We start from the raw sequence: 25,499 nt of genomic DNA, 5'->3' as shown, positions 1-25,499 counted from the left end.
ATGGTGGTAAGACGGTGATAGCTTTTCAGGAGAAACATGAGGAATGAAGTGTATGAGGAGGGTTGGCTTGGGACTTTAAATAGGGTCATTTTAGAAAGTCTCACAGAAAAGGGGACATTGGATCCAAGACTTCCTGTTTCTCGAACACACCAGGAGTGCGCTGTCCTCAGGGCCTTTGCACAGCCTGTAGTGCTCTTCCTCCAGATAGCCAAGGCCCTTCCTCCACTGCCTTCCATCTGTTTCAACTGTCAGCCCTTCCCTGATCACCTTCTTCTTCTTCTTTTAAAAGTGAGGTTTAACTGACATATAACATTATATTAGCTTCAGGTGTACAATGTTATGATTCAATATTTGTATGTCTTACAAAATGATCACCACAATAAGTCTGGGTCATATCTGCCACTACAAATAGTTAGTGTTTTTTTCTTCTTCTTGTGATGAGAACTTTCAAGATCTACTCTTTGAAAGTGGTATTTATTATTTCCAGGTATGGATTGGGTATGCATTCTGGAATGCACATAGAGGTGTGTTTAAGGACACATGTGAAGACCCATGTTTTTACGAGTGTTCCTTGTGCACATAGTTCTAAACAGTGTTGTTTTAGTGAATGGATATGAAGACAACTCTGTGATGCCTCTAGCAGCACATGTAAAAAAGATATTTCTAAGAGTATCACCTGAAAAAAATAACATTTTTTTAACTTTCCTAGTAACTTTCAAATATACCTGATTGCCTTTTTAAACATAATTATTTAATGTCCCCACTTTCCCTCTTAGCCCTCTTTTTCATATGCCCCACTTTTGCTTTCATTCAATGAAAAATATTTTTAATTTTTGACTTCCTCTTTCACTTGTGGATATGACTTGATGTCTGAATATTTGCAGATTTTCCAGATATCATTCTGTAATTTCTAGTTTAATTTGATTCTGGTCTGAGAACATACTTTGTGTGAATTTTGTTCTGTGGTCTTTCTTTTTATTGCAAGGGTTTTTTTGGGGGGGGGGGGCGTAATTCACCAATGGATCCCTAGTGCCTAGCACAGGACCCAACACATAGAAGGTGGTCAATACCTATCTGTTGAATGGATGAATGGACCACTGAAACCCCCATCCCTTTTGGACATATTAGGAGATTATTACTCAGAGATGTTGTTTTTCTCCTCTGAGGTCACACAGTGAGAATGGGGCAGAGCTGGGGTCAGCCTGGTCCTATGGTCTTATGTTATACCCAGTGGATGGGACTGAATTCTACTGCCAGTTCCTCAGTGCCTACTGTGAGCCAGGCCCCAAGGGATGGCCTTTGCCTTGTGCCCATCATTCCCACACAGTGAGACCATTCAATCTTTACGGCACTTACTTTGCTCCAGGGCCGCCCACCTCAAAAGGCACCCTTGATAGGTAGAGATGCTATTGGTCTTCTTGACTGGAGTACCCCACTCCTACCTCTGTCCCCTCCCTCTTCCCCGACCCCCCATATCCACACACATGCTCCCCATGTGTGCTCCACAGGTGTTTGCTGGGCCGACAGCTCTTCCTTCCTTCTCAGACTTCTGCATCAGTAGAACGGGACCATCCCCATCATTCAGTGTAACAGAGGACAGCCTGGCTCTCATGTTGCTTTCTCTGGAGAGGGAGGCTGGTCTGCAGTCTCACTTCCCCCTTGCTAGGGCTGGGGCCACCCACTTCCCTCTGTGCTGGGGACAGTTTTCCACTTGGGGAGAGAGCTGATTGCCAATATTGAGACTGTGAGGTGAGACATAAATTCTGTTTTGTGGAGGCCACACTTGTTCGGAATCTCTGGTATAGCAACCCAGCCTGATACTCTAATATGTACATGGGCTGGATGGGATTTCCTTGTTTTTAAAGTCAACTTGATTTGTGTTTCCTCTTATTGGTAGTGGAAAGCCCCTAAAAAGGGGAACCGATATCTTGTCCTTTGGTGTATGTAATAGTTTCCCATGGTTACTATAACAAATCATCACAAATTTAGTGGCTTAAAACAACAGAAATTAATTCTTTTATAGTTCTGGAGGTCAGAAGTTCAAACTGTTTCCTGCGGCTTGAACCAAGATGTCAGCAGAGGAACTAGTGGGAAAGTCTGTTTTCTTGCCTTTTCCAGAGCTGTCTTTCTCGTCTCATGGCCTCTTCCTGTGTCTTCAAGGCCACCAGTATAGCATCTAGCTTCAGAGAAAGGAGAGGGACTTTTGAGACACAGAGACACACAGAGAGCAGGCCATGTGAAAACAGAGGGAGAGATTGGAGTGGTGTGGCTACAAGCCAAGGGATGCCAGGAGCCCCCAGAAGCTGGAAGAGGCAGAAAGGTCCCTCCCCTAGAGCCTTCAGAGAGAGCAAAACCCTGCTGACATCTTTATTTTATACTCCCCCTGAAGATAAATGATATATTAATGAAATAGTTAAAAAAAATAAAAAGAAGTGAAAAAAACCCATGATGAAACAAATATCAAAAGTTTAAATAGAGACAGGTGTTGCTTATTTTACTTATAGCTTTATTGAGGTTAAACTGACAATCAAAAATTGTATATATTGCCCTGGCTGGTGCGGCTTAATGGATTGAGTGCCGACCTGTGAACCTAAAGTTCTCTGGTTCAATTCCCAGTCAGGGCACATGCCTGAGTTTTGGGCCAGGTCCGCAGTTGGGGTGTGCAAGAGGCAACCGATTATTTCTCTCGCACATCGATGTTTCTCTTCCTCTCTTTCTTTCTACCTTGCCCTTTCTCTAAAAATAAATAAATATAATAATTAAAAAAATTGTATATATTTAAGGTGTACAATATGATGACCGATATACATGTACACTATAAAATATTCACCACAACGAAGCCAACCAACACATTCATTACCTCACACGATTACCATTTTCCTTTTCTTTGCAGTGAGAACACCCAAGAGCTATCCTCTTAGCAAATTTTAAGTATACAATACAGTATTGTCAACTAGTCACATTGCTTACACTAGTTCCCCAGCACTTACTCATCTTGCATAACTGAAGCTCTGTAACCCTTAATCAACATCTCCCCATTTCTCCCTCCCTCCAGCCACTGGAAACCACCTCACTGCTCTACTTTCTGCTGTTATGAGTTTGACTATATGGAGGGCAGGGGGCGAAGCAGGTAGACCAAGGTGGGAATTATGACCATATTTCAGGTAAAAGACCGGGAGGTGAGAAGGACTAGGATGCTGGATATATTGTGACAGTAGAGCCAACCAGACTTACTAACGTTTGGCCAGAAGATAGGAGGACTCATAGGGCTGGATGTGACTCTAACGTCCTAGGGGCTGGAATCTTTTTCACCTGGGCTGAGCGGGGACTGTTGAGTGGATCGCCTCCCTATGACCTCACGTGGCTGGGCTTTCTCACAACCCGGTGCTGGAAGCGTGCGTACTGACAGACCCAGGCGGAAGCTGCATGGCAGATGTCACTTCTACCGCAGTCCATCGGTGACAAGAGAGTCACTAAGGCCTGCCCGGATTCAGAGGGAGGAGAAATTAGATTCTAGTCCTTAATGGAGTAGCAAGGTCCATTGCACTAAGACCACGTAGGACATGAGATATGCTTGGGAACATCTTTTGAACATCTTTCTTGCCATAGCCATGGAATGAAAGAGAAGGGAGTGTTGGAGAAAATCAGTCCTCTGAGGAAGGACATGTTCCCATGCCTTTCTGCCCAGGTGTCCTGTGACTCAGATAAGTGAGCTGGCCTTGCTGATGCCTGCAGCTGCAAGCTGTATCAGGCCGCTGAGCCGTGGTATCCTGCGTGCAAAGAGACCTTGCTGAGTACTCCATCTCCTTGCCTTATAGATAACGCTTGTCTGAAACCAGACCTAAAGACAAAGCTATAAATCTTTAGCAAGTTAAAGCCTCATCATATGTTATCCTGCTTAACTTTTATAGATACTGATTATGTTCTGTAAAATTTTTAAAATTCTTTACCTTGAGCCTGTTCTCATTAATCTACTTTTAGTATCATGTTAAACTCAATAAAAGGATGGACTTCTGCTCTGCTCTTGGCTGACTTGCCTGAGTGTGCAGCAGCCCCCAATTTGCCCAAGAATTCTGTCTGCTGGAACTACCTCAGTGTCACTTGATTACATACAACACTACCTCTACAAGGGAGAAGCTATGGATAATTCTAAGGCTGTTAGGCCCAAAGGCTGACAGCAGTCCTTTTGAGAAATACAGGCAGGCTGCCCTCTTGGACAGGATTCTTCCAAATGGCTTCAGGCTGGTTATACCACCCCCTTCACTTGGCTCACAGGAAACACCCACATCTGTGCTATACTAAAAAATGCGACCACTCCTATGACAGCTTTTTTTTCTAGGTCCATTCTTTCACTTCATGCTGTTTTGGGTGTGAGTCAAAACCCCATCTTTTGGTTTTCCCATGGGGTAAGGCAGTCCTCTCCCTCTCTGTTTAACTTTCACTTTTTAAACACCCACCAGTCAATGTCAAGCTACAGTGTGAAAAAGTTTCCTTTGCAAGTTCTATATCTATCACTGCAGTAGCCAGCCTTCAGGACAGCCCCAGTGATCCCTACATCTTGGTACTCATGCCCTTGTGTTGTCTCCTTCCACAGGGCCTCACAGCTGGCCCATGTAACAAATAGAGTCTAGCGGAGATCATAGTTTGGCATTGTAGGCTAGATCATAAAAGGCATTGTGGTTTCCACCTTGGCCTCTACTATGTGGTGAGGACACTCAATCAGCCTTTTAGGAAGGCTCCCATGGAGAGGAACTGTGGCCTTCCACCAAGAGCCATGTGAAGGCACCATCTTGGAAAAGGCTCTTGCCCCAGCTGAGCCTTCAGCTGACTACAGCTCTGGCCAACATTTTGACTGCAAGCATATGAGAAATCCCAAGCCAGAACCACACAGTGAAGCTGCTCTTGAAAAGATAAGTGCTACTGTTGTTTTAAGTCACTAAGTTTTGGGGTAATTTTTTTATGCAGCCATAGCTAACTGATCTATTGTCCTAGAACTTCACTTTGGAATGTGGGAGTACTTAGTACTATCATTTTAACATCTTGTTACAAATGTGACCACCTCCAGGAGGCCTTCCCTGATCACCTCTTTACATTAGCTCCCATCCTACTGCATTACCCTGTTTTATTAAAAAAAAAAGTCACGATTGGAAAGAAAATAAAATTACAGTCTTTATTTTTATATTTTGTTACTGGTTTATCATCTCTCCTGTCTTGATGGGAAGTTCCATGGAGGAAGGAGCTTATTCACCTTTTCTACCCAGGGTTTGGCACGTGGTAGAAACTCAAATGCAAGGGCTGCTGTTATTGTTACTTCTATGCATGAACTGATACTTCCCTTTTCCAGACTCAAGTTCATGCCAGCTCAACTTCTTCTCATCCCCCAAACACAGCTACAACCCCATTCTTCATCTCAACCACATCATGAATCACAACCCTACTTCCATATCCATCGCTATTCCTGACCCATCTTCAACCCCACCCTCATCCCAATCCACACCCTCATCCTAACCCTAACCTTGATAAAGGGATGTGTGTGTGTGTGTGTGTGTGTGTGTGTGTATGTGGTCTGGGGGAGGTCCCTCTCAAGATACATTTGCATGTATTTGTCTTTAAAAAAAAAAAAAAAGGGAACTGAGAGTACCCCCAGAAACCTGAGCAGGAAAGAAACGGGGCAGAAGCTGTCAAGCTCTGTCTGCATCTTCTGTTTCTTGTGTTAGCTACAGCCATGCGTACCCTGTATACTAACTCTGGGTGCCGGGACCTGCCAGGTATAGCCCTGGACAGACTTGGGTTGGGAGTGAGGGGTGGTCAGGACCCAGGTTATAGCATCTCCACCCTGAGGCTGAAAACTGGGGCCTGAGGGACAGAGGAGGAAAAGGGCTGGGTGCTCACTTGCTTTTCCTCTGAAAGGGACCAGAGAGGAGGGGGAAGATGCTGATGATTATGAGAACATGGCACCTTCCTACAAGGACCTTCCTCCCAAGCCAGGTAAGAGGACTTCTCAGAGGCTAGGTGAAGAGCTATGTGGTTTGTGGGCTGGAAGGGGAGCTAGGACTCCAGGGGACATTAGCTGGGCTTTGTAGACACATGGTCAGCATCCTGTGTACTCAGCCTGTGCCAGGTACTCTGAGGCACTCTGATGGCAGGAGCACCCATGCCTCTGCCCTGCCCTTGATGATATATCTCAGGCTGATGGGGTAGTCAGTTCAGGTGAGAAGATCTACAGGGGAATAAACCAAGAGGCTGGAGAAATCCTGAGGGTAATGGAGGACTCTGTCTGCAATGGTGGGAGGTTTGGGGGTTTAGAAGAGGGGACATTGGAGTAGGAGTTAGCGATGAGGAGGGGTTTGTTAGGAAGAGAAGCCCAGGAGAGAATTGGTGAATGCAAAGACCCAGAGACAGGAAAGTGGTGCCTGAGAAACTAGAGTGGACTGTTGGCTCCCCAACTTCCTAGCATTTACACCCAGGGCCCAGATTTGCCTTTAGACTTGGATGGCCCATATCTGGCTTGGGAATCAACAAGAATCTGATAAGTGGGTATAAAAGTGGAGATTTTGGAAGTTTCCCTGAATCAGCTCCCTCCAGGGCCCCTGAGGGCTGACTATGCTGCCTTAGTGACTGTGGGCAGGGGCTACTCTATGTGGGATGGGGATCCACATCTTCCACTTCTGAGTGTAGACTGGGGCCAACCTGGGAGGTCCCAGGGCTCTGTGGGGCTTGGGATAAGGTCAGAGGTGAACAGGACTCTGCTGTTGGACTGCCTGTCTCCAACTCCAACCTGGTCCCAACATGATTCTCAAACCCAGCTCCAGACTAACCCCATCCTCATCTTCAGGACCACCCCTTCCCCAAACTTAGCCCCCTCCCCATATCCAAGTGCAGCTATAATATATCTCCATCCCCATCTCCAATTCCAAATCCAATGCCATCATTGTGCCCCAACAGAACTACAACCCAACCTCAACTTCTTCCCTTTTTAGAAAAAATATATTTTATACTCTTTTCTCACTAAATTTTAGAAATCCAATGTGGATTTTTATTATTATTTTTTAATTTAAAAAAAACGATTTTATGTATTTATTTTTTAGAGAGATGGGAAGGAAAGGAGAGAGGGAGAGAAGCATCAGTGTGTGGTTGCCTCTTGCACTCTCCCACTGGAGACCCAGCCTGCAATCCAGGCCTGTGCCCTGACTGGGAACTGACCTGGTGACCCTTTGGTTCACAGGCCGGCACCCAATCCACTGAGCCACACCAGCCAGGGCTCTTCCCTTTTTCAAATCCAAGTTCATCCCAGCTCATCTTTTCCCCATCCCTCAACGCAACTACAACCCCATTCTTCGCATCAACCACATCCTGAATCACAACCCTACTCCCTTCAGGTTATTGCAATCAGAAAAACAAAACAAAACACAACTTTAACTGCAGGGGTAGTCTAGCCAGGTTGCTTAATTGAAGTTCTCTTGTCAAGACCAAAGCTAATAGTTTTCCCCCTAATGTTCAGTGTTCGGTGTGCATGAAGGACTTTCCCCTTTGGCTTAATAAAAAGACTAGGCTTCGGATTAAAAACAACCACCACAACCACCACCACCACCACCAGCACCTTACTCCCATGTCCATTATGGTCCCTGACGCATGTTCAGCCCCATCCTCATCCCAATCCAAATCCTCATGTCAGCCTCAACCTTGACTCCATCTCTACCCCTAAACTTAATCGTGCCTTTAACTGTTTCAGTTTGCCCAGGGGCGAAAGGTTTCCTGGGATGTGGGACTTGTCAATTTTAAAACTGGGAAGTCCTGGGTAATCCAGGATGGTTGTTTATTGTATCTCAGTCCTGTCCCCATCTCTAACCCCCATTTTATTCTCATGCCCAACAGCATTATTACAATCTCAATATTGTTTCCATCACTGCCTTTGACCTCATTTTCACCTGCAGACCAGCTCTAACTCTGAGCTTCTCCTCTTCAGGTTCAATGGCTCCACCAAGGCCTCCAAGGGCAGGTGAGTCGGGGCTCGGGGTGCAGGAGACCCAGTGTTGGCTTTGCCATGCTCTGGGCCTGAGCAATCTTTCCTTCCTCCTTAGGAAAAAACCAAGAAACTCTTCCACTTCCCCGCAAGCCACTGAAGATCACAGGTGAGAATCTAGGGCTGGGACTTTTGTGTTCACCTGACTGATGTCTTGCTCTACATGACCATTATCTTTCTGACCAATTCCAGACCTGGATCTGACCCCAGTCACCCGCACATCTCAACTGGGTGAGCCATGGGACGACCCTTCAAGAAGCCTGAAAGGGGACACCTGGAAGTCCTTTCTCCAGTCCCCCAAATCTGACTAGAAAACAAATCAGAGGGGATAAAGGCTTGTTGATCTTGGAAGACAAGAGTCTTTCAGCAACTTCTGAATAAAACTCTCTCCCCCTTTCTCCCAGACATCACTCTTGAGCATCCACCATTCCAGCCATCCCAAGCCAGTAAGTGAGACCTCCATATGTTCTCCTATCTCTCCTCTCACAGTGGCCAGTGTATTTGATTCAGACCTATAGTTCTGGAGTGAGACCGTGGGGCAGAGAAATGCTTCCTCTCAGAAGCTATTTCTCCCTGAGTCTAGACTAGACTCCCCGGGGTCCAAGGTGTCTGCATATGCTCTTTGGGGCCCACCTCCTGCTCACATATAAGGTACAGAAAACATTCTCTGCCCCAGATGCAAGGATCCACAGGCTTCCTTGAATGGGGAGCAGCTTGAGCAGGAGCTCCTGGAGGGCAGAAGACAATGCATTATAGGGGGTAATGGCAGAGCTGGGTCCAAGTCACACATGACCTTGCAGTTTACTTCTGCACATCTCTGTCATAAGGGTGAGGGTCCAATAACATGATGAGGCTGTAATAGAATGCTCCATGAATTCTCTGGGCTTCTTCAGGGTTTCCTCTCCCCGACACTCTCTTGCTGACTCCATCTGGTGATACAACCATGACCATAGACCTCTGTCCCCTTGCTTTTGGAGAAGGACTCAAGGTTCTTTTCCATGCTCTCTCAAGTACCATTATTGGTCTCTCTGTTCCCTCCTTCCTCCCCAGCAACTCCAGTGCCCTGGCTCAGTCAGAAATCTGGGGATCTTTGGTGCTACCAGGAGGAGAGATGGATGGCTTTTTTGTGTCTGCTGGTGGTGGTGTCACTGTTCCTGGCCTGCACTGGTCTGGCTGTAACCCTGATTAAGTGTGAGTAGGGGGAGCATGGGGCATGTGAAGAGATTGGGCATGGGGTACTGGAGGACTGGGCTCAAGCTGGGCTCCTTCTTATAGACCAGGAGGTGGTGGAAGAACTGAAGATGTTAACCTTTCAGCAGACGGCATGGCAAGCAAATGGTGAGCGTTTTCAATCATCTTCATACCATGCATGAACATTGACGTGATCCTCAAACCATGACCAAGTTTGCCAAGCACTTGGCTAGGCAGTGGGGTGGAGGTTGGGTGGGTAGGGTGGTGAACTCATTAGACATGGGCCTGCATCTTGTGTGTCTAGACCTCTACTGCCCAACACAGTGGTCATGAGTCACTGTGGCTGCTGAGCACTTGAAATGTACTCATTCTGAACTGAGATGTGCTGCAAGTCTAAAACACACACCGATTTCAAAGCTTTGCTACAAAAAAAGAATGTAAAATATCTCAATAATATTTATAATAACAATCTTTTATATTGATTACACATCGAAATGATAATATTTTGGATATGTTGGGGTAAGTAGAAAGAGCATTTGAAGTAATTTTACCCGTTTCTTTTGACTTTAGAAGATATGTCTACTAGAAAACTTAAAATTACTCATGTGGTTCACATTTTGTTTCTATTTGACAGCACAGGCATAAACTGCTGTTTACCAAATATCACCTACATAAGTATAAAATCTCAAATTCTGATGACCAGTCTAAAGGAAGAGGAGGTGATTCTGTAAAAAAGTCTACCAAGGGGTCTTGACCTAATCTTTGGGAGGGTCATACAGGGCCCCTCTCAGGAATGATATTGCAGCTGAGTGAAGGAAGAGAAGGAATTAACCAGGTGAAGGGTTGAGGGTCTCAAGCTTGTGCAAAGGCTCTGTTGAAGCACAAGGGAGGAGGATGGTGTAGTTGGACAGGTGAGGGGTGGTGATGACTTGGATGAGGATTGTGGCTGTGGGGATGGAGAGAAGGCTGTGAAGTCGGAAGGCTTAGGAGATAATGTTGATCAGATCTGGGGATGGATTGACTGAGCATGATGGTGAGTGAGAGGGAAGGGTGTCAAGGATAACAAACATGTGTTATATGTGTCTAGGCCTATCTCTGTCTCTTTATCTGTATATCTTATATTTCTGGCTCATCTACTGAAGGGCCATCTATTGATGACCCTAGAGGGTGCTGGAAGAGGACAAGCTTGTGTGGGAGCAGTGGAAACACACACATTAATTGTAGAAAATTTTCTGGGCTGGCATGATCTTCACCATGATTGCTGAAGTCTGAAAATCACTGCATTCCACACTTCCTCACCCCACAGCCATAACCAGTGGCTTCTCACTGCCCAGAATCCAATACAAAACCCTTCACTTGATATTCAAAGAACAGGACATTGGCCCTCGTCCTACTTTGACCTCAAGTTCCTATGAGGTCCCCTCAACCTCTACTGCACCAGCCTTCCCTAACATAGTTGCCTCTGTACCTTTGCTTCCAAGGTGCCTACTGTGCCCCACTCCCTCACAGTAACTGAATCACTGTCTTCCTTCAAAACTCACCTCTTCCAGGAAGCCCACCCTCCCCATTCTTCCCCAAGTCCCAGAGATTAATACTTTCTCTGGGCCACTCTAGCATTCCCCCTGGGCACAGAGAATGTTGTTTTTGAGTTGTAGTACCACCCACAAGAATGTGGGTGCCGTGGGGAGAATGGCTTTTGCTTCTCTCTGCTGTGTCTGCAGTAACAGGTGAATGAGTGGGTAGATGGGGGTTTGGGTTTCTAACCCTCCAGCCCTCCCTGACAGTGACTGGCATGGCTGGGCTGGCTGGCCTGAAGAAGGACATTGACCAAGTAAGAGCTGACACCAACCGGTCCCTGGTAGAACTTCGGGGTTTATTAGGTGAGTGGGACTTGGAGAACTATCCTGAGATGGGGAGCATGGCAAAGTTGGCCTATTGCACAAATCCACGGTAGCGATTTTCATGGCAGTCTATCCTGTTCCCAGACAGTACCAGGGTCACCTGCCCTGAGGGTTGGCTCCCTTTCGAGGGCAAGTGCTACTACTTCTCCCCAAACACCAAGTCGTGGGATGAAGCCCGGCAGTTCTGCCAAGAGAATTACTCTCACTTGGTCATCATCAATAGCCCTGAAGAGCAGGTGAGCTATCCCTTCCAAGCCCCTGAGAACCTGCTTCTCTCCCAGGTTTACACATCCCTCTCTGGCCTGGATGGAGCTAAATTGGAATTACTTTTGAACCATTGCAACTTTTCATAGCAAGCTCTTACTGACATAACATCACGCAGAGCTTAAGAGGGTATGCTTGGCTTGAGTTCAAATCCTGGTTGTGTTTACTTATTCTCTGCAAGCCTCAGTTTTCTAGCTCCTATGTAACACTTCCTTGTCTCCAGACTATTCCAAACATCTAACATATTACCTGCAATAACATCATCCTCATAAATTCTTGTCTGAGTCAGGAAAAGGTATGTTATGCTGAAGTAACAGAGTCCCCATAGCTCAATGGTCGAAGTGTCTGGGGCAAATTATACACTGACCCTTATGACTTCCACTTACGTGCACTCACAAAGCAAATCACATGGGCATTCCTATGCTTTAAGGTGGTAGGGAAACAGTTCTACCGGTGCATATGTAGGAGAATTGAAATATTTGTAAATAATTTTATGACTCTGTACTATGATAGTTAGGTAGTAATACCACTTGAGTACAGCACATGTCATTTGCGTGTCACAGATGAGGAAACAAAGGCAAAGTATGCTTAAGCAACTTCTCTGTGGTCACTAACAACTAGTAAGTGTCAGTGCTGAGATTTGAGCCCACGTGTTTGCGTGGTGTATCTTTTCCTATCATTTTATTTTTAAGCTATATATGTCATTATTTTTATTTTTTAAAATAGTATATATTTTTAATTTTTAGAGAGAGGGGAAGGGAATGAGAAAGAGGGAGAGAAACATCAATGTGTGGTTGTCTCTCGAGCACCCCCAACTGAGGACCTGGTCCACAACCCAGGCATGTGCCCTGACTGGGAATCGAACCAGTGACCCTTTGGTTAGCAGGCTGACATTCAATTCACTGAGCCACACCAGCCAGTGCTATGTCATTATTTTTAAAGTGGATTTCTTATAGACAGCATATAGTCAGGTCTTATTTTTAAAAAATGCAGTCTGACAATCCCTAGCTTTTAATAGGTGTTTTTAAGATTATGTTCATTTAATGTAATTATTGATTTGGTTGGATTTTATTAAGATAATTAATTATGTATTTATTATTAGATTTTTATTTTTAAAATAGTAAATACATTTATTATTTTATTATTAAGATGATTTATTGTCTTATTTTTTTTCTTGCAGGTCCTCTCTGTTTTCACTTTTGTGTTTCATAGCATCATTTGTATGAGTAGCTAATATAGAAGGGTTTGGATGGATTAAATTAGATAATGTGAGTCGGGCAGGTATAAATCATATTCCCTAAATTCAGGTGTACAAGAAATATACCTTTCTTAGATTTAAATAACTCATTTAGTTTTTTTGAGCTCCTGTTATACCTGGATTGTGGACAGTTACTTTTTCAGTTGGGATTGTTCAGTTTCCTTCTGAATGGACAGCTTCTGTGGGGTCAATGTGGAGGGGACCACTGGTCTGGTCCTTGATGTCTTTATACCAACCTGGTGTTTACTGACCGAATGATCCTGGACAAGTTATTTAACCTCTCTGTGCCTCAGCTTACCCATGTATAAAATGTCAATAATGAAGATACTTGCTTCTGTGGTCACAATGAGGATCAAATGAGATAATCTGTACAAAGTGCATAGCTCACTTATCAATTTATTACCTCGACCAACATTTCCTGAGAGCTCATTATGTGCTATGTGCTAGGTACTACTCTAATCTGAGAGGCAAACCCTCTCTTTTGTCGTTCTGGTTTCCTGACACCTCTCTAGGGCTTTACCTAGGAGCAAGGATTCAGGTGCACTCAACTTTTTAGAGTCTCCAAACCCATTTGAGGTTTTGGCTATCACTGGGAATGAATGCAGAGCCCCTCTCTCCGGCACCCACCATGTCTACAGCTTCAAAACTTTTTTCCCCTTTGTATCCTCTCCTCTCCAACTTTTAGAGAATCTTAGTACTGAAACATGATTGGGTGAGTGAGGTATGATTTGCATACAGTAAAACGCACAGATCCTAAGTGTACATTCAGTTTTGACATGTGCATACAGACAGCCATGTAACTTTCAGCCCAATCAGGATTTAGAACATCTCCTCACTCCCACCCCAAGCAACTGTGGATCTGGTTTCTCTCACTGTAGGTCAGTTTGCCATGAGAGGAGTTGTTTTTAATCATATTTTCTTCCTTATCTTTTTGTCTTTTGCCCAAGGCCTTTTTTTCTCCCAAAGGCTTGAGCTTTTGAAATACAAGAAGGCAGGAAGCCCCTCTCCTCTCCTTTCTTTCCCCTTGATGCTCTTTTTTTCTAAAGCAATGAATTCCTTTTCTGCCTCAATGGAGATTAGGACTGCAGGGTAGGGTGGAAGTACCCAGGAAACCAAGACATCAATTATTATTAAAATGTCCCTCAAATGTTACCATGTTAAATGTGAAGATATCACACAGTACTTACTGTGTGTCAGACACTGTTTTGAGTACTTTACCCTATGAACTCATTTAATCCTCACATCCCTGTGAGGAGGTAGCTACTATTATCCCATTTTACAGATGAGGAAACCAAGGCACAGAGAGGTTCACAGGTCATGCGAGAAAGTAACATAATTATTCTCACCACACATGCTCAAGCAGGAAGAAGGTGTTGTCCTATTCTGGGTGCCACAGGGACTGGGAGGGACTTTGAGGGTAGCATTCAAAAGCCCTAAATGTATGTGGCATGGAACAGGGAAACCCTCATCCAGAAGGTCATGTACAAGAATTGATGGCTGAATAGAGTTTGTACTTGCAGAACTTTGTGTCCAAGGCTCACCGCTCTCCACGGGTGTACTGGCTGGGGCTGAGTGACAAGGTGCACGAAGGGGACTGGAAGTGGCTGGATGGGTCGCCAGTCACTTTGAGGCAAGTATCTAGAGTCCTTGGGTTTTCTGCTCATTGTGGGTTCTTGTGCAGTCCAAACCAGCAGATTCTCTAGGATCCCAGGCTGGGCTGGACAGGGAGGCACAGGGCACTCTTTTTCTGATAGGGCTTCTGGTCCTTGCACCTCTTTAATTTTCCTCCATTGCATTAATCACCTTTCAGCACAACTGCTCAAATATATCAAGTCCCCAGGCTGATGGTTGGGAAAAAAAGAAAAGAAAGAAAAGAAAGATGGAGTGGCTATAGGACAAGAGGAAGAGGAAGATTTTGATTTGCCAAAGGGATGAGCAGGACCTCATTTTTTTTTCCCATTCTACAGATATTCACCCATTTACATATTTAATCTTAATAATCCTGTAAGGAAAGTAGTTTTATCTTCATTTTAAATATGAGGAAACTGAGGCACAGAAAAGTTAAGCAACCTGCCCAAGGTTACACAGCTAGCATGGCAGTGCCAACCAACCTGGCTCCAAAGTCTATTCTCTTAGCCTTTAGACCTCACTTTCTAAAGGAGTATATGTATTTGTATTTTAAATAAATATAAACAAATTGTCCCCCATACTGGTTATACCAATTTAATCTCTCAGCAGTATTATAGTTTTCTGGCCCACATGTTCATCAAACTTTTGGAGTTTTGTTGGTTTAATTACAGGTGGAAAATAGAATCCCAGTGTAGTATTAATTTACATTTCTTTTATAGCAACAAAATATATGTTCAATAGCCATATGTATTAACTTTTATGTGATTTATCTATTCATATCTTTTTTTTATATTGGGATTTTGGTCTTTTTCTTATTGATTTCTAGGAGCTCTTTATATATTAGAGATATTACTATTTTTGTCCAGGAACCTCGCTTTTAATAAAGGTCATTGGACGGAGGCACAACTCTGTAAATACAGATGGCACAGCATGGTGTGGCACTGTGGGTGCCCAGCTCAGATCCCTTCATGGGGCTGTGCAGTCATCTGCCAGCAAAGGGCATTGGCTGTAAATGGGTCACAGTTGTGCTTTCTCCAGATAGTTGTCTTCAGCTGAATGGAAGCCTGCTCACCTATTACCACTGGGGTCAGCCCATAGCCAATGACTGGCTAAGAGAAGGCTGACACCTCGTCTCAAGTTGGGCTAACTCTGATGCTATTCACACTCCAGAGCTCCCTATGGGATCAGACTGAGGCTAGATTCAGCTGAACCCACAGCCTTACTCACCTCCATTCCCTGCCCTGTCCTGCTTCTCTCAGTTCCTCTTTCCTGAGTGTCCTTTAATAAATCCTGTGCACCTGAGTCACCAAATAAGGATCTGTCCTGACCTAAGACATTACAGTACTTGGAAGGTTGGAGGAATTAGGGATATAAAGGCTGTGTTCTTTGGAAGAGGAGGCAGACATTGACCAGCTGCAGGAAACTGATTCAGGAGGGAGGAGGTGCAGCTGACTTAGGGCCGGCAAGTTGGGGTGAAGGGGATAATGCAGCATCTTCAGATAATTCTGAGAGGCTGAGAGAAGTGATTCAGATAGAAAAGAGAGTCCTGTACCACGGAGACCTTTTCCCCCCAATAAAAAAAAGATAGACAATTAATTTTTTTAATTTACAGAAAAATTGGGCTGAAGGTACAGAGATTTGCTATATATATATATAGCAAATATATATATATACACATATATATAAATATATTCCTCTTCAGCACACAATTCCCTCTGTTATCAATATCTTGCATTAATGTAGTGAATTTGTTATAATTGATGAACCAATATGGACATATTATTATTAACTAAAGTCCATACTTTACATTAAGTTTCACTCCAAGTGTTGCACATTTTATGGGTTTTGACAAATGCACAATGTCAATGTCATGTATCCACCATTACAGTATCATGTAGAATAGTAGTTTCATTGCCCTGAAAAATACTCTGTGGTCCACCTGTTCACCCCTCGCACACCCACTTTTTCCTCTATTCAGCTTCTGGGGACCTGAAGAACCTAACAATATTCACAACGAGGATTGTGCCAGCATGAACACAGGTGGCACCTGGAATGACCTCTCTTGCAACAAAGCTACATATTGGATTTGTGAGCGGAAATGTTCCTGTTGAACCCCAGGGATAAGACTCGGTCGGGGTCTGTGCCTGAGTGCCCCTTAGCTCTTGGAGATGGGAACCTCCTGCCCTTCCACAGAAAACCCTGCTGCTCCATGAATTGATTTGGAGGTGCGCAAGGTGGAACCGGTAGCCTGGATGTAGCAAGTTCCTTGGGGTGAAAGTCAGACCATCGCTAGGGTTAGGACTTGGGGACTTATTCAGTTGGATGGTGCTTTATTATGTTCAGACTGCTGTAACAGAACACCATGGACTGGGTGTCTTATAAACAGCTAATTTCTTAAAGTTCTGGAAGCTGGGAAGCCCCAGATCAAGGTGTGGGGAGGAGATTCAGTGTTTGGTGAAGGCTTGCTTCCTGGTTCATGGATGCTGTCTTTTTCCTGTATCCTTCCTTGTGAGAAGGGACAAGGGAGCTCTCTGGGGCACCTTTTATAAGGGCACTTAATCCCATTCATGAGGGCTCTACCTTTATGACCTAATAACCTCTCAAAAGCCCCACCTCTGAATACCATGACATTGGGGGTTGGGTGTCAACATATGAATTTTGAAGGGGACACACACATTCAGTCCATAGCCAATGGTGTGCTGGAGGGACACCATGTCTTAGTGATGGTCTCCCAGTTCTGCGGTCTGGAAGAAAGTCCCCAAGTCCTTGATCATGATACTTAGGATGTGATGCTTGCTCTGGGGACCCTGGGTCTGATTCATTTAACTGGAGCTCAAAATAACTTGGGTCTTCTGAACCATGATGCACTGGGGGTGGGCTAATGTACTGCCTACCTGATGTGCATCAGCGACTGGGAAGCGGGTGGGGCAAGATTATTCTTGACAAGCAACTTCCTCAATGTCCCAGGTGAGGTTTGACCAAGCTGGGTCGTGGAATCAGACCTCTGCTAGAATTGGCCCATGGAACAACTAGAAAGGCAGACCAGCTGAAAGGCAAGACTCCCCACCGCATGTGGCAAAGTAGGCCATGACTTGGTCAGATCCTCAGGACAGCAATGGAGATATCTATGCACATGTGCCTTTGAACTATTTGTGGTTTGTAAAAATCTTTGATGAAGTATTTCACTTTACTGCCAAGTGAACCTTCTGGGGTTATTAGCTCTTGCAATGTTAGAGCTTCTCAAAATGCCATTTCATTGTGTGGTCCTTGCGCACTGTGTTAGTTTGCGGGGGCTGCCATAATAAAGTACCACAGACTGGTTCAAACAACAAAAATATGTAAAATACATGGTCTCATAGTTCTGAAGAATGGAACTTCAAAATCATGGTGTTGGCATGGTTGGTTTCTGGTAAGACTTCCCTCCTCAGCTTACACATGGCTGTCTTCTCGCTGTGTCATCATGTGGTCTTTCCTCTGTGCATGTCTGTGTCCTGCTCTCTTCTTAAAGAACATCAGTCATATTGGATTAGGGCCCACACTAATGACTTCTTTTTACCTTAATTACCTCTTTAATGACCCTATCTCCAAATACAGTCATATTCTGAGCTTCTTGAGATTGAGACATCAACATATGAACTTTTTTTGGGTGGGGACACAATTAAGCCTGTAACACCCATTAAATGCCAGAGGTACCTCTCCCCAGTCATCGTGACAATCAACATCATCCCCTAGGAAGCTGGTACTACTCCTAGCTGAGCGCAACTCAACATGGAAGTTCCTTTGGAAAATCCCTGAATTGTATTCAGGGGTGAGTAGACATTCTCCAAATCAACTTATTGATCAACAAATGCGCACAGCTGTTAGAATTGTTCTTGTTTTGACTGAAAGCAGGTGATTATGGAAATGAGGCTCTGAGTGGAGGCAGGGCAGCGAGGGAGGTTGGCATTCATTTCATTTTCTGTTCCTTCTATACTTGTCTCCCCATCACCTCCACACCTGCCCCTAACTCACCAGTACTGAAACCAGCCTCCCATGCAGCCCATAGACTGCGGAGTGAGTGGGCATCTTGTTCCAAGCTCTCCACCCAGAGGACAAATTGGTTTAATCGACTTCAGCTGGGGTTAGGGAAATGTCCGCATCTCAGAAGCGTAAGCTTTAGTTTCCCCTAATATGTGGGTTGAGAAATGGGGAAGCAGGGGTTTGTGGTCATGTCTCCAAGTCACGCTAGGGAGTCCACAATAGGCTCAAACCTATCTCCCTTCCCCAACTCTCATGATTGTCTAATTTCAGATAGAGAGATGTACTTGAAAGAGGTACCCTTTACTACCATGATTTACCAAGCATGTATTGTTTGCTAGATAGAGGCAGGAGCTTTCATTTAAAAAAATTAAAAAGGGATCAACAACATCAAGTGAGGTCAAGGCAGAAGGGACTGAGAAGCAGCCAGTGGTCTTAGCACTGAGGAAGAATCCGGACATTGACTGATTCACGGGCCCGTTGGAGGCAGAAGTCAGACTGCAGCAAGCTGAGCAGTGAGGAGGTGGGAGGAAGCTGGGACAGCAGAGTGTAAACTTTTCTAGCATTTGGGCTGTTACTAGAAAGAGAGGGATGGTGTATTGCAGCAGAGTGCCTTTTTGGGGTGGGAGGGATCTGAGCATGCTCTCCTTCCTACTCTTACACAACCTCCTGTAATTCCCATATTAGACCTCCTGGGTCTCCCATACTGATTTTTTTCCTTCATGACTTTCGTCTTTTGGCATTTTGCTTTGTGCTCTGAGATATTTTTTCCACGTGGTCTTCTAAGCCACTACTTTGGCCCTTGACAGTGATCATCCTCTTCTTTAATTTATCCAGCAAAATTTCTCATTTTGTGTATTCTCATTTTATTTAGTTCCATAGATCTTTTTGGTGCTGCGCTTCAAACTTTTTAGGTTCTTATTTTCATTATTCTTGTTTGAAGTTGTTGTCTGTCTGTTCCAGAAGCTCTACTTTGCTGGGTGTCCATTGTGTTGGACCATCCTCTTTTTAGGGGCTTCTGGGGCCCCTTGTGGATCTCATTTTCCTCTGGGGCTCAGGTCTGGGGGTTGAGAACCTTAAGCAGTGGCAGCTTCCCAAGTGGTGGAAGAAGAAGGACTCTCCACCCCAGGGGGTCCACCAGGCAGGTGCCTCTCTGTTCCCTGATCTCCTCACTCCCTGTTAGACTCAGGACAGGGTTCCTCTTGGAGTTCTTGTGGGTCAGAGGGATCAGGCACACACTCATGGGAGTGATGCTGACCTTATCCCAGGAGGCCCATGGACACCCTGGGCTGGACTCTTCCTAAGACAGACTGTGTCTGACCTTCACCTTCGTGTGCTCCTCAGCTTATCTTGGGGTGGTCCACCTGGTGTGTGGGGGAGACATTTCAACCTCAGAATTCTCTTTGGGGCTTCTCATGCATCTGCTATGGGTCCCAGCAGACTTTTGGTTCAAAGAAGCAGATATATTAGGGAATGGAGTGGAGGGAATTGAAACATGTACAAGTGGTCATTTCCCTAGACTCTTCCATTCTCTTTCTTTAGCACAGGGACAGCAAACTATAGCTTGGGGAGTGTGGAAATGTCAAATCCTGCCTGCAGCCCTATTTGTACGGCCAGTGAGTTTTTGTATTTCTAAATGGTTATACATATATATCCCTTTACACACATACCACATCTATCTATCTATCTATCTATCTATCTATCTACCTACCTATCATCTATCTATATCACTATGTGTGGCCCCAAAAGTCTGAAGTATTTATTATCTGGCCCTTTACAGAGAAAGTTTACTGAGCAAGCTTTCACATACTTAAAGGAAAGAGGATGTGAAAGACTCAGGAGACAGAGGAAATAATCAATGGAGAGAGGCCTGCCAAAGACACAGGAGGGTATGAGTTCCAAAGCACAGAGAGAGGGGTTAGCTTTAAATAAGATGAGGGACTCCTTTCTTGTTGTGCTAGAATGGAGGGGGAGACAATGGGCATCGATGAGGGAAGGAAGCAAGGATGGGTATGGATGTGGATATATTTGTAAGAGATGCCAGGAAATTGAGGGACTTTTCATCAGCTGGTGTTTATGATCTCGGTGAAGTAGGAAGCAAAGTCTTATACCTTATGTAAGGGGAAAAGTGATGTGAATTGAAGAAGGAAATGGAAACAGAAGCTCCCCATGAGGGAAAGCTTCAGGGAGAATGGAGGGTCTTGTTTAGATCAGAAAGCACACATTTGTAATGGCTCCAAGATGAGTGGTTCTGGGATTCCACTGCTTTGATGGAAGAGTAAAGGAGAAACATGGTTGGTTCGTAAAGAAGGCTGCTTTGGGTTGCAGGTGACAGGTTACCTGACCCAAAGTGGCTTAACAACAGGAGTTTGTCTTCCATAGGAAAAAGCCCAAGGGTTGGTGCAACAACTCAACAATGTCACAAAACATCAGATTATTTCCATCTTTCCCCTCTTCCATCTTTCCTCCAAGCATCATATTATTATGATAGCCCAAAATAGGAAGTCATGGTCAGGTTCTCTTTAAATCTGTCTGTTTTTATCAAGGAGAAAGAGTATTTTCTGGTACCTGTTTCTTATATCTCATTGGTTACCATTGGTACAAGTGTCCAACCTGAACCAATCTTTAGCAAATAAGAATAAGATTATTATGGTTAGTTAGGATCAGTGTTTCTCAACCTCAGAACTACTGACATTTAGAGATGAAAAGTTCTTTGTGCTCTGTGTGTGGTCTGTTGTGCATTTTAAGGTATTTAGCAGCATTCCTGGCCTCTACCACTTAGATGCCAGTAGCATCACACCTCACCCCAGTCATGACAACCAAAAACGTTCTCCAGACATTGAAAAATGTCCATGGGAGGGTAATACCCCACCCTCCCACCTCCAGCTAAATATCATGGTTAATAAGGAACATATGATAGTGGTGATGGCTGCTGAATAGACAGACAATGCATAGTGCCTGTCATCTTTGGATTACTGTTCGATTGGGGTTTTCCCAGTTACATAGAGAATCAGAATGAGAAAGCAAAGGTGTTGAAAATATAGGAGAGACTCATTTCACTTGGTTGATCATGAGATCTAGCCTGGATAAGAAAGGTTGTAAATCTGATGGTTTGGCGGAGTGGATGAGATTAAAGAACAAGTTTAGCCCTGGCCAGCATGGCTCAGTTGGTTGGGCATCATTCTGCAAAATGAAAGGTTGCCGGTTCGATTACCAGTCAGGACACATGCCTGGATTGCAGGTTCAGTCCCTGGTTGGGGGTGTGCGAGAGGCAACCGATTGACGTTTCTCTTACACATCTATGTTTCCCTCCTTCTCTTTCTCCCTCCCTTCCCCTTCTCTAAAAATAAATAAATAAAATCTTAAAGTAATAAAAAAAGAACAAGTTTAGGATAAGTGAGAGAAAGAACATGAGAAGAGGCCTTCAAAGGGACCTCCTCATTTACAAAAAGTACTTGCAGCGGTCATGATTTGGGTAACCAGGGGCAAGCATAGACTGAACAAGAGAAATCAATTCAAAGCACATTTATTGAGAGCTCATTATATATAACAAACACTTGAGGAAGTGCAGGTTAAACATTTCTTCTCCAAGAATAATATGTATAATGATTTCTTTTTTCCTCAGCTTCATTCTTCACAATGTCAACCAGATCCATGGACATGACTTTCCATGTGAAGTTGAGTGCTCTAGTTTTAATATTTTCTCTTCACTTGTTCTAGAAAGACATTCCCCCACAAAAGATGTTTAAATTAAAGATGTATGTATGGATAACACATAACAAACAAACGAACAAACAAAAAAACAGAGATGAAGAGTAGGAGTGGGTTAAACCCAGAGAGCTCCACTAGGCGAGGATGGCCTGATCTAGTATTTTGGAATCCTAGGAGAGGTGTGGCCTTAGTTTATAATGGGAGGTTCCCTTTCTAACAGGATCATTTCCTCTTCTAGGAAGAAACCATTATTCTATGCATTCCTTCCCCATAATTATGTTGAACAGCTGAAGGGAGTTCCTCCCCTGGAGTCCTTTCCACGGTATCCATCAGTTCAACTGGGCTTGTGTTCACCTCTCTATGGGATAGTGGGATTTCAGATGATGACTGCTCTGTGTCTAAGATGATGTCTCCTACTAAAGAAGTCTACTTTGGATGGTAGTGGTGCTGAGGATCTGTTTTACCTATACTTCTTTGAATGACAAAAATAGATACCAAAGCCAGCTTAAGCAGTGTGAGTGAGCAAGGTTACTAGGAACAATATAGTGATAAAGGGCGATGCTAACTAGGTCATCAAGAAAAAAACTCTTCCCTATACCTTCTAGGAAGGGGAGCTAATATTAAGACAAGGAGAGGAAGTCTGAGGTGACATGGGGTGAAACCTTAGAATAAACCACAAGTCCTCTTACCTCACTGGGTTTTGAGTAAGCACCAACCCTGCTGGAAAGTGTATGAGTCTCAGATTCAGATTTAGGTTTCACAATGTTTCCAAACCATTTTCGAACCTGGAACATTAAAGGAAATATCAGGATGGTTTTTGTTAATATTGGAGAAGAAAAAAGGCAGAGTCAGGAAGAGGAAAATGACATTGTGAAAAAAAAAATAACTTTTTCTACATACATACATACATACATACATACAATAAAACGTTACCCAGCCTTCAAGAGGAATGACATTCTGACACATGCTACAACATGGATGAACCTTGAAGATATTATGCTGAGTGAAATAAGGCAGTCACAAAAGGACAAATACAATATGATACCACATATATGAAGTTCTTATAATAGTCAAATTAATTGAGACAGAAAGTAGAGTGGTGGTTGCCAGGGACTGGCAGGGAAAAATGAGGTGTTTAATGGGTAGAGTTTCAGTTTGAGATGATGAAGTTCTACAGAAGGGTGATGGTGATGGCTGCACACAACGTATGCTTAATGCCACTAACCTATACACTTAAAAATGGTTAAAATAGTAAATTTTATGTTATGTATACTTTACCATAACAATATTTTGCATGTTACAGAATATATCTTTGTTGTAGAAAACTTACAAAATATGCTTATGCAGAAGAAGAAAATAGAAGTCACACCTAATTCCTCAATCTAATGAAAGATATCTGATGTTTTGGTGGTATCCTTCCATGTGACTTGGTTTTGGGTCTTTTAGAAGCAGACCCCGAGACGGGGTTCAAGTGTAGAGTTCATCTGAGGGGTAATCTCCCGAAACACTAGTAGATGAGGGGAAGTGAAATAGGGAAGGGAAAGCAGCCAGTAAAAAGTACCTAATCCTTTCCACTGAGTTTCTGCACGGACACCAGGGGCTCAGTCTCATTCAGGAGCTCTGGGAAATAGCATAGGAAACACCTCAGAGTTATCTCACCTCAGGCTCAAGAGATCTGGGACATTTATCCACTGGCTCCCATAAGTCATTAGTTGATAGCTACTGTCAAGGAACCACCAGCTTGTCACCATGCACAGGCTAGGCATGTCCTGTGGGCAGTAAGAAGCCCACAGGCATAGAGTCGCAGGTGTTTGCAATCAGCAACCTTGGGCATGTAGAGATGAATGCCAAAGGGACACGAGGAGGCCATGATCAGCATCTGCCACACGAAGGTTTCCATCCTGTGCACTAATGGCATCTTGGGTTGGATCATCCTTTGGGATGGGGGCTCTACCCACCAGATGCCAGTAGCATCTCTCCCCAGTTGTGAATATCAAAAATGTCCCTAGACATTGCTCAGTATGCCCCCGCCTTTGAGGATTGTTTGAGAACCACTGTGCTTTGCCTTGTATACCTATACCTACTAACGACATAAACAATAAATGTTTATATACATTATATAAACAAAATGCAACCCTTCTGGAGCAACATTGAAACTTGCTTTTTTCCTAATACATTTCTGGATAGCCTTCCAGTCCCAAATTATTCTTGTGCCTGGACAAAATTTAATATTTGAATGTTTCAAGTTTATGTTCATTCTTTGCTCCCCAGGAAGTATTGGCTTTGTCAGCTCAGTTTCTTCCTCTCCCTCAACCACTGAGAAGATGTTCTTTTTTCCTTAGTTTGGTTCTTTGGGCACCTGAATGCAGAGTGAGAAAGAAAGGAGAGAAGGAAGGGAGGGAAGTAGGGAGACAAAGAGAGATGAAGGGGAGGAGAAGGCCAGAGAGAGATGAGGAGGAAGAGGAAGGAGGGAGGGGGAGGGGGAGAATAGTACCAGTAACAGAAAAGAGAGTGTGTCAGTCACACATGTTTTGCTACAGTAACAATCCCAAAATCTTCGTGGTTGGGCTCAGTAAAGGGATACCTGGACCGTGTGTCTTCTTCATGGTATTTGAGAAGTACTTGTATAAATAAAGACCTTGAGTGATTTTGTATTTCTTCTGGTTGCTGAACTATGTTTATTTGGCCATTGTACCTCCTGACTTGGACCATGTGGAGCCCAACTTCATTGTGGTTTCAGTATTTTACAATATTATATTTCATGGTTGCATAGTATCCTGCTCTATAGATGTAGTGTGATTTAACTAAATCTAGGTAGAAGTATGTCAGCATAGTTCGATAGTATACAGTAGGGTTTCATCATGTCTGAGCTTCAATTCTAGAGACAATGTGCAGTCCAAATTATCCTTGAGTGCCCCTCAGTAAGGTACCATCTCAGAGGCTTATGTCAACAAGCCCAGAACAGTCAGAATTTCCTGAGTGTTGGACACATACCACTGTTTCTTTTGTTCAGCCACAGACATGTGAATTGGCTTGTATTTAGTAGTCATACTGAATATAAAATATATATCTTGAAAAACTGGAAGCTTGCACTATGAGATACCTCAAGAATTGAAATGAACTGAGGGAAGAGTACATATAAGTCTTTTGCATTGTGCTCATTCAGGTGCATACATCCATCAGGAGGAGTTGCCTACAGTTTTCTTTGACTATACACGTAAGCTACAGTGGCTTACAATAGAGAGGGATAAATGGATGGATAGAAGGGTGGAATGTGGAAGTATTATTACACTCTATTTTAGCCTCATGGTGGGTGGTTGGATCTTCTTTGACTTTGGGCTTGGACATGTGACTTTCTTTGGTCAATGGGATATCAGTGGAGGTGATACAGGCAGAATCACAAGGCTTGAAATGGCCTTGCCTAGTAAGACTTGTCTTCTTGTGATTTTGTCATTGTCACAAGAAGAACTTATGTTGGGAAACTGCTCCCTTTTCTTCCAAGCCT

The 25,499-nt window shown here is 43.9% G+C and overlaps 2 protein-coding genes across 6 annotated transcripts in view; one reads left to right on the top strand and one right to left on the bottom strand.

Moving 5' to 3' along the window:
* The first annotated feature begins 5,655 nt into the window (after positions 1-5,655).
* Positions 5,656-17,601, top strand: CLEC17A (C-type lectin domain containing 17A). Of its 2 annotated transcripts, none has more exons than XM_090289673.1 (12): positions 5,656-5,768; positions 5,911-5,988; positions 7,967-7,999; positions 8,082-8,132; positions 8,216-8,254; positions 8,428-8,469; positions 9,074-9,214; positions 9,299-9,361; positions 10,999-11,094; positions 11,200-11,351; positions 14,158-14,267; positions 16,245-17,601. In XM_090289673.1, the coding sequence occupies exons 1-12, from the start codon at positions 5,726-5,728 to the stop codon at positions 16,375-16,377; spliced, it is 981 nt and encodes a 326-aa protein (XP_090145799.1). In that variant the 5' UTR covers positions 5,656-5,725; the 3' UTR covers positions 16,378-17,601. The 2 variants fall into 2 exon arrangements, with proteins under 2 accessions (XP_090145799.1, XP_090145800.1); XM_090289674.1 differs by lacking the exon at positions 16,245-17,601 and adding an exon at positions 14,441-14,835 and having other exon boundaries at positions 14,158-14,260.
* A 4,192-nt stretch (positions 17,602-21,793) lies between these two features.
* The window catches only part of ADGRE3 (adhesion G protein-coupled receptor E3), a 56,562-nt gene continuing 52,856 nt past the window's right edge, over positions 21,794-25,499 (bottom strand). For all 4 annotated transcript variants that reach the window (XM_090289668.1, XM_090289671.1, XM_090289669.1 and 1 more), the window contains 2 exons: positions 22,684-22,779; positions 21,794-21,999 (listed from right to left, as the gene is read on the bottom strand). In XM_090289668.1, coding sequence (XP_090145794.1) covers positions 21,991-21,999; positions 22,684-22,779 — 105 coding nt within the window. In that variant the 3' untranslated portion in view covers positions 21,794-21,990. The remainder of the gene's footprint in view (positions 22,000-22,683; positions 22,780-25,499) is intronic.

Source organism: Furipterus horrens, unplaced genomic scaffold (genome assembly GCF_987537825.1).
Source record: "Furipterus horrens unplaced genomic scaffold, mFurHor1.1.pri manual_scaffold_10, whole genome shotgun sequence".
NCBI classification, from domain to species: domain Eukaryota; kingdom Metazoa; phylum Chordata; class Mammalia; order Chiroptera; family Furipteridae; genus Furipterus; species Furipterus horrens.
This window is presented reverse-complemented; position numbering and strand designations above follow the sequence as displayed.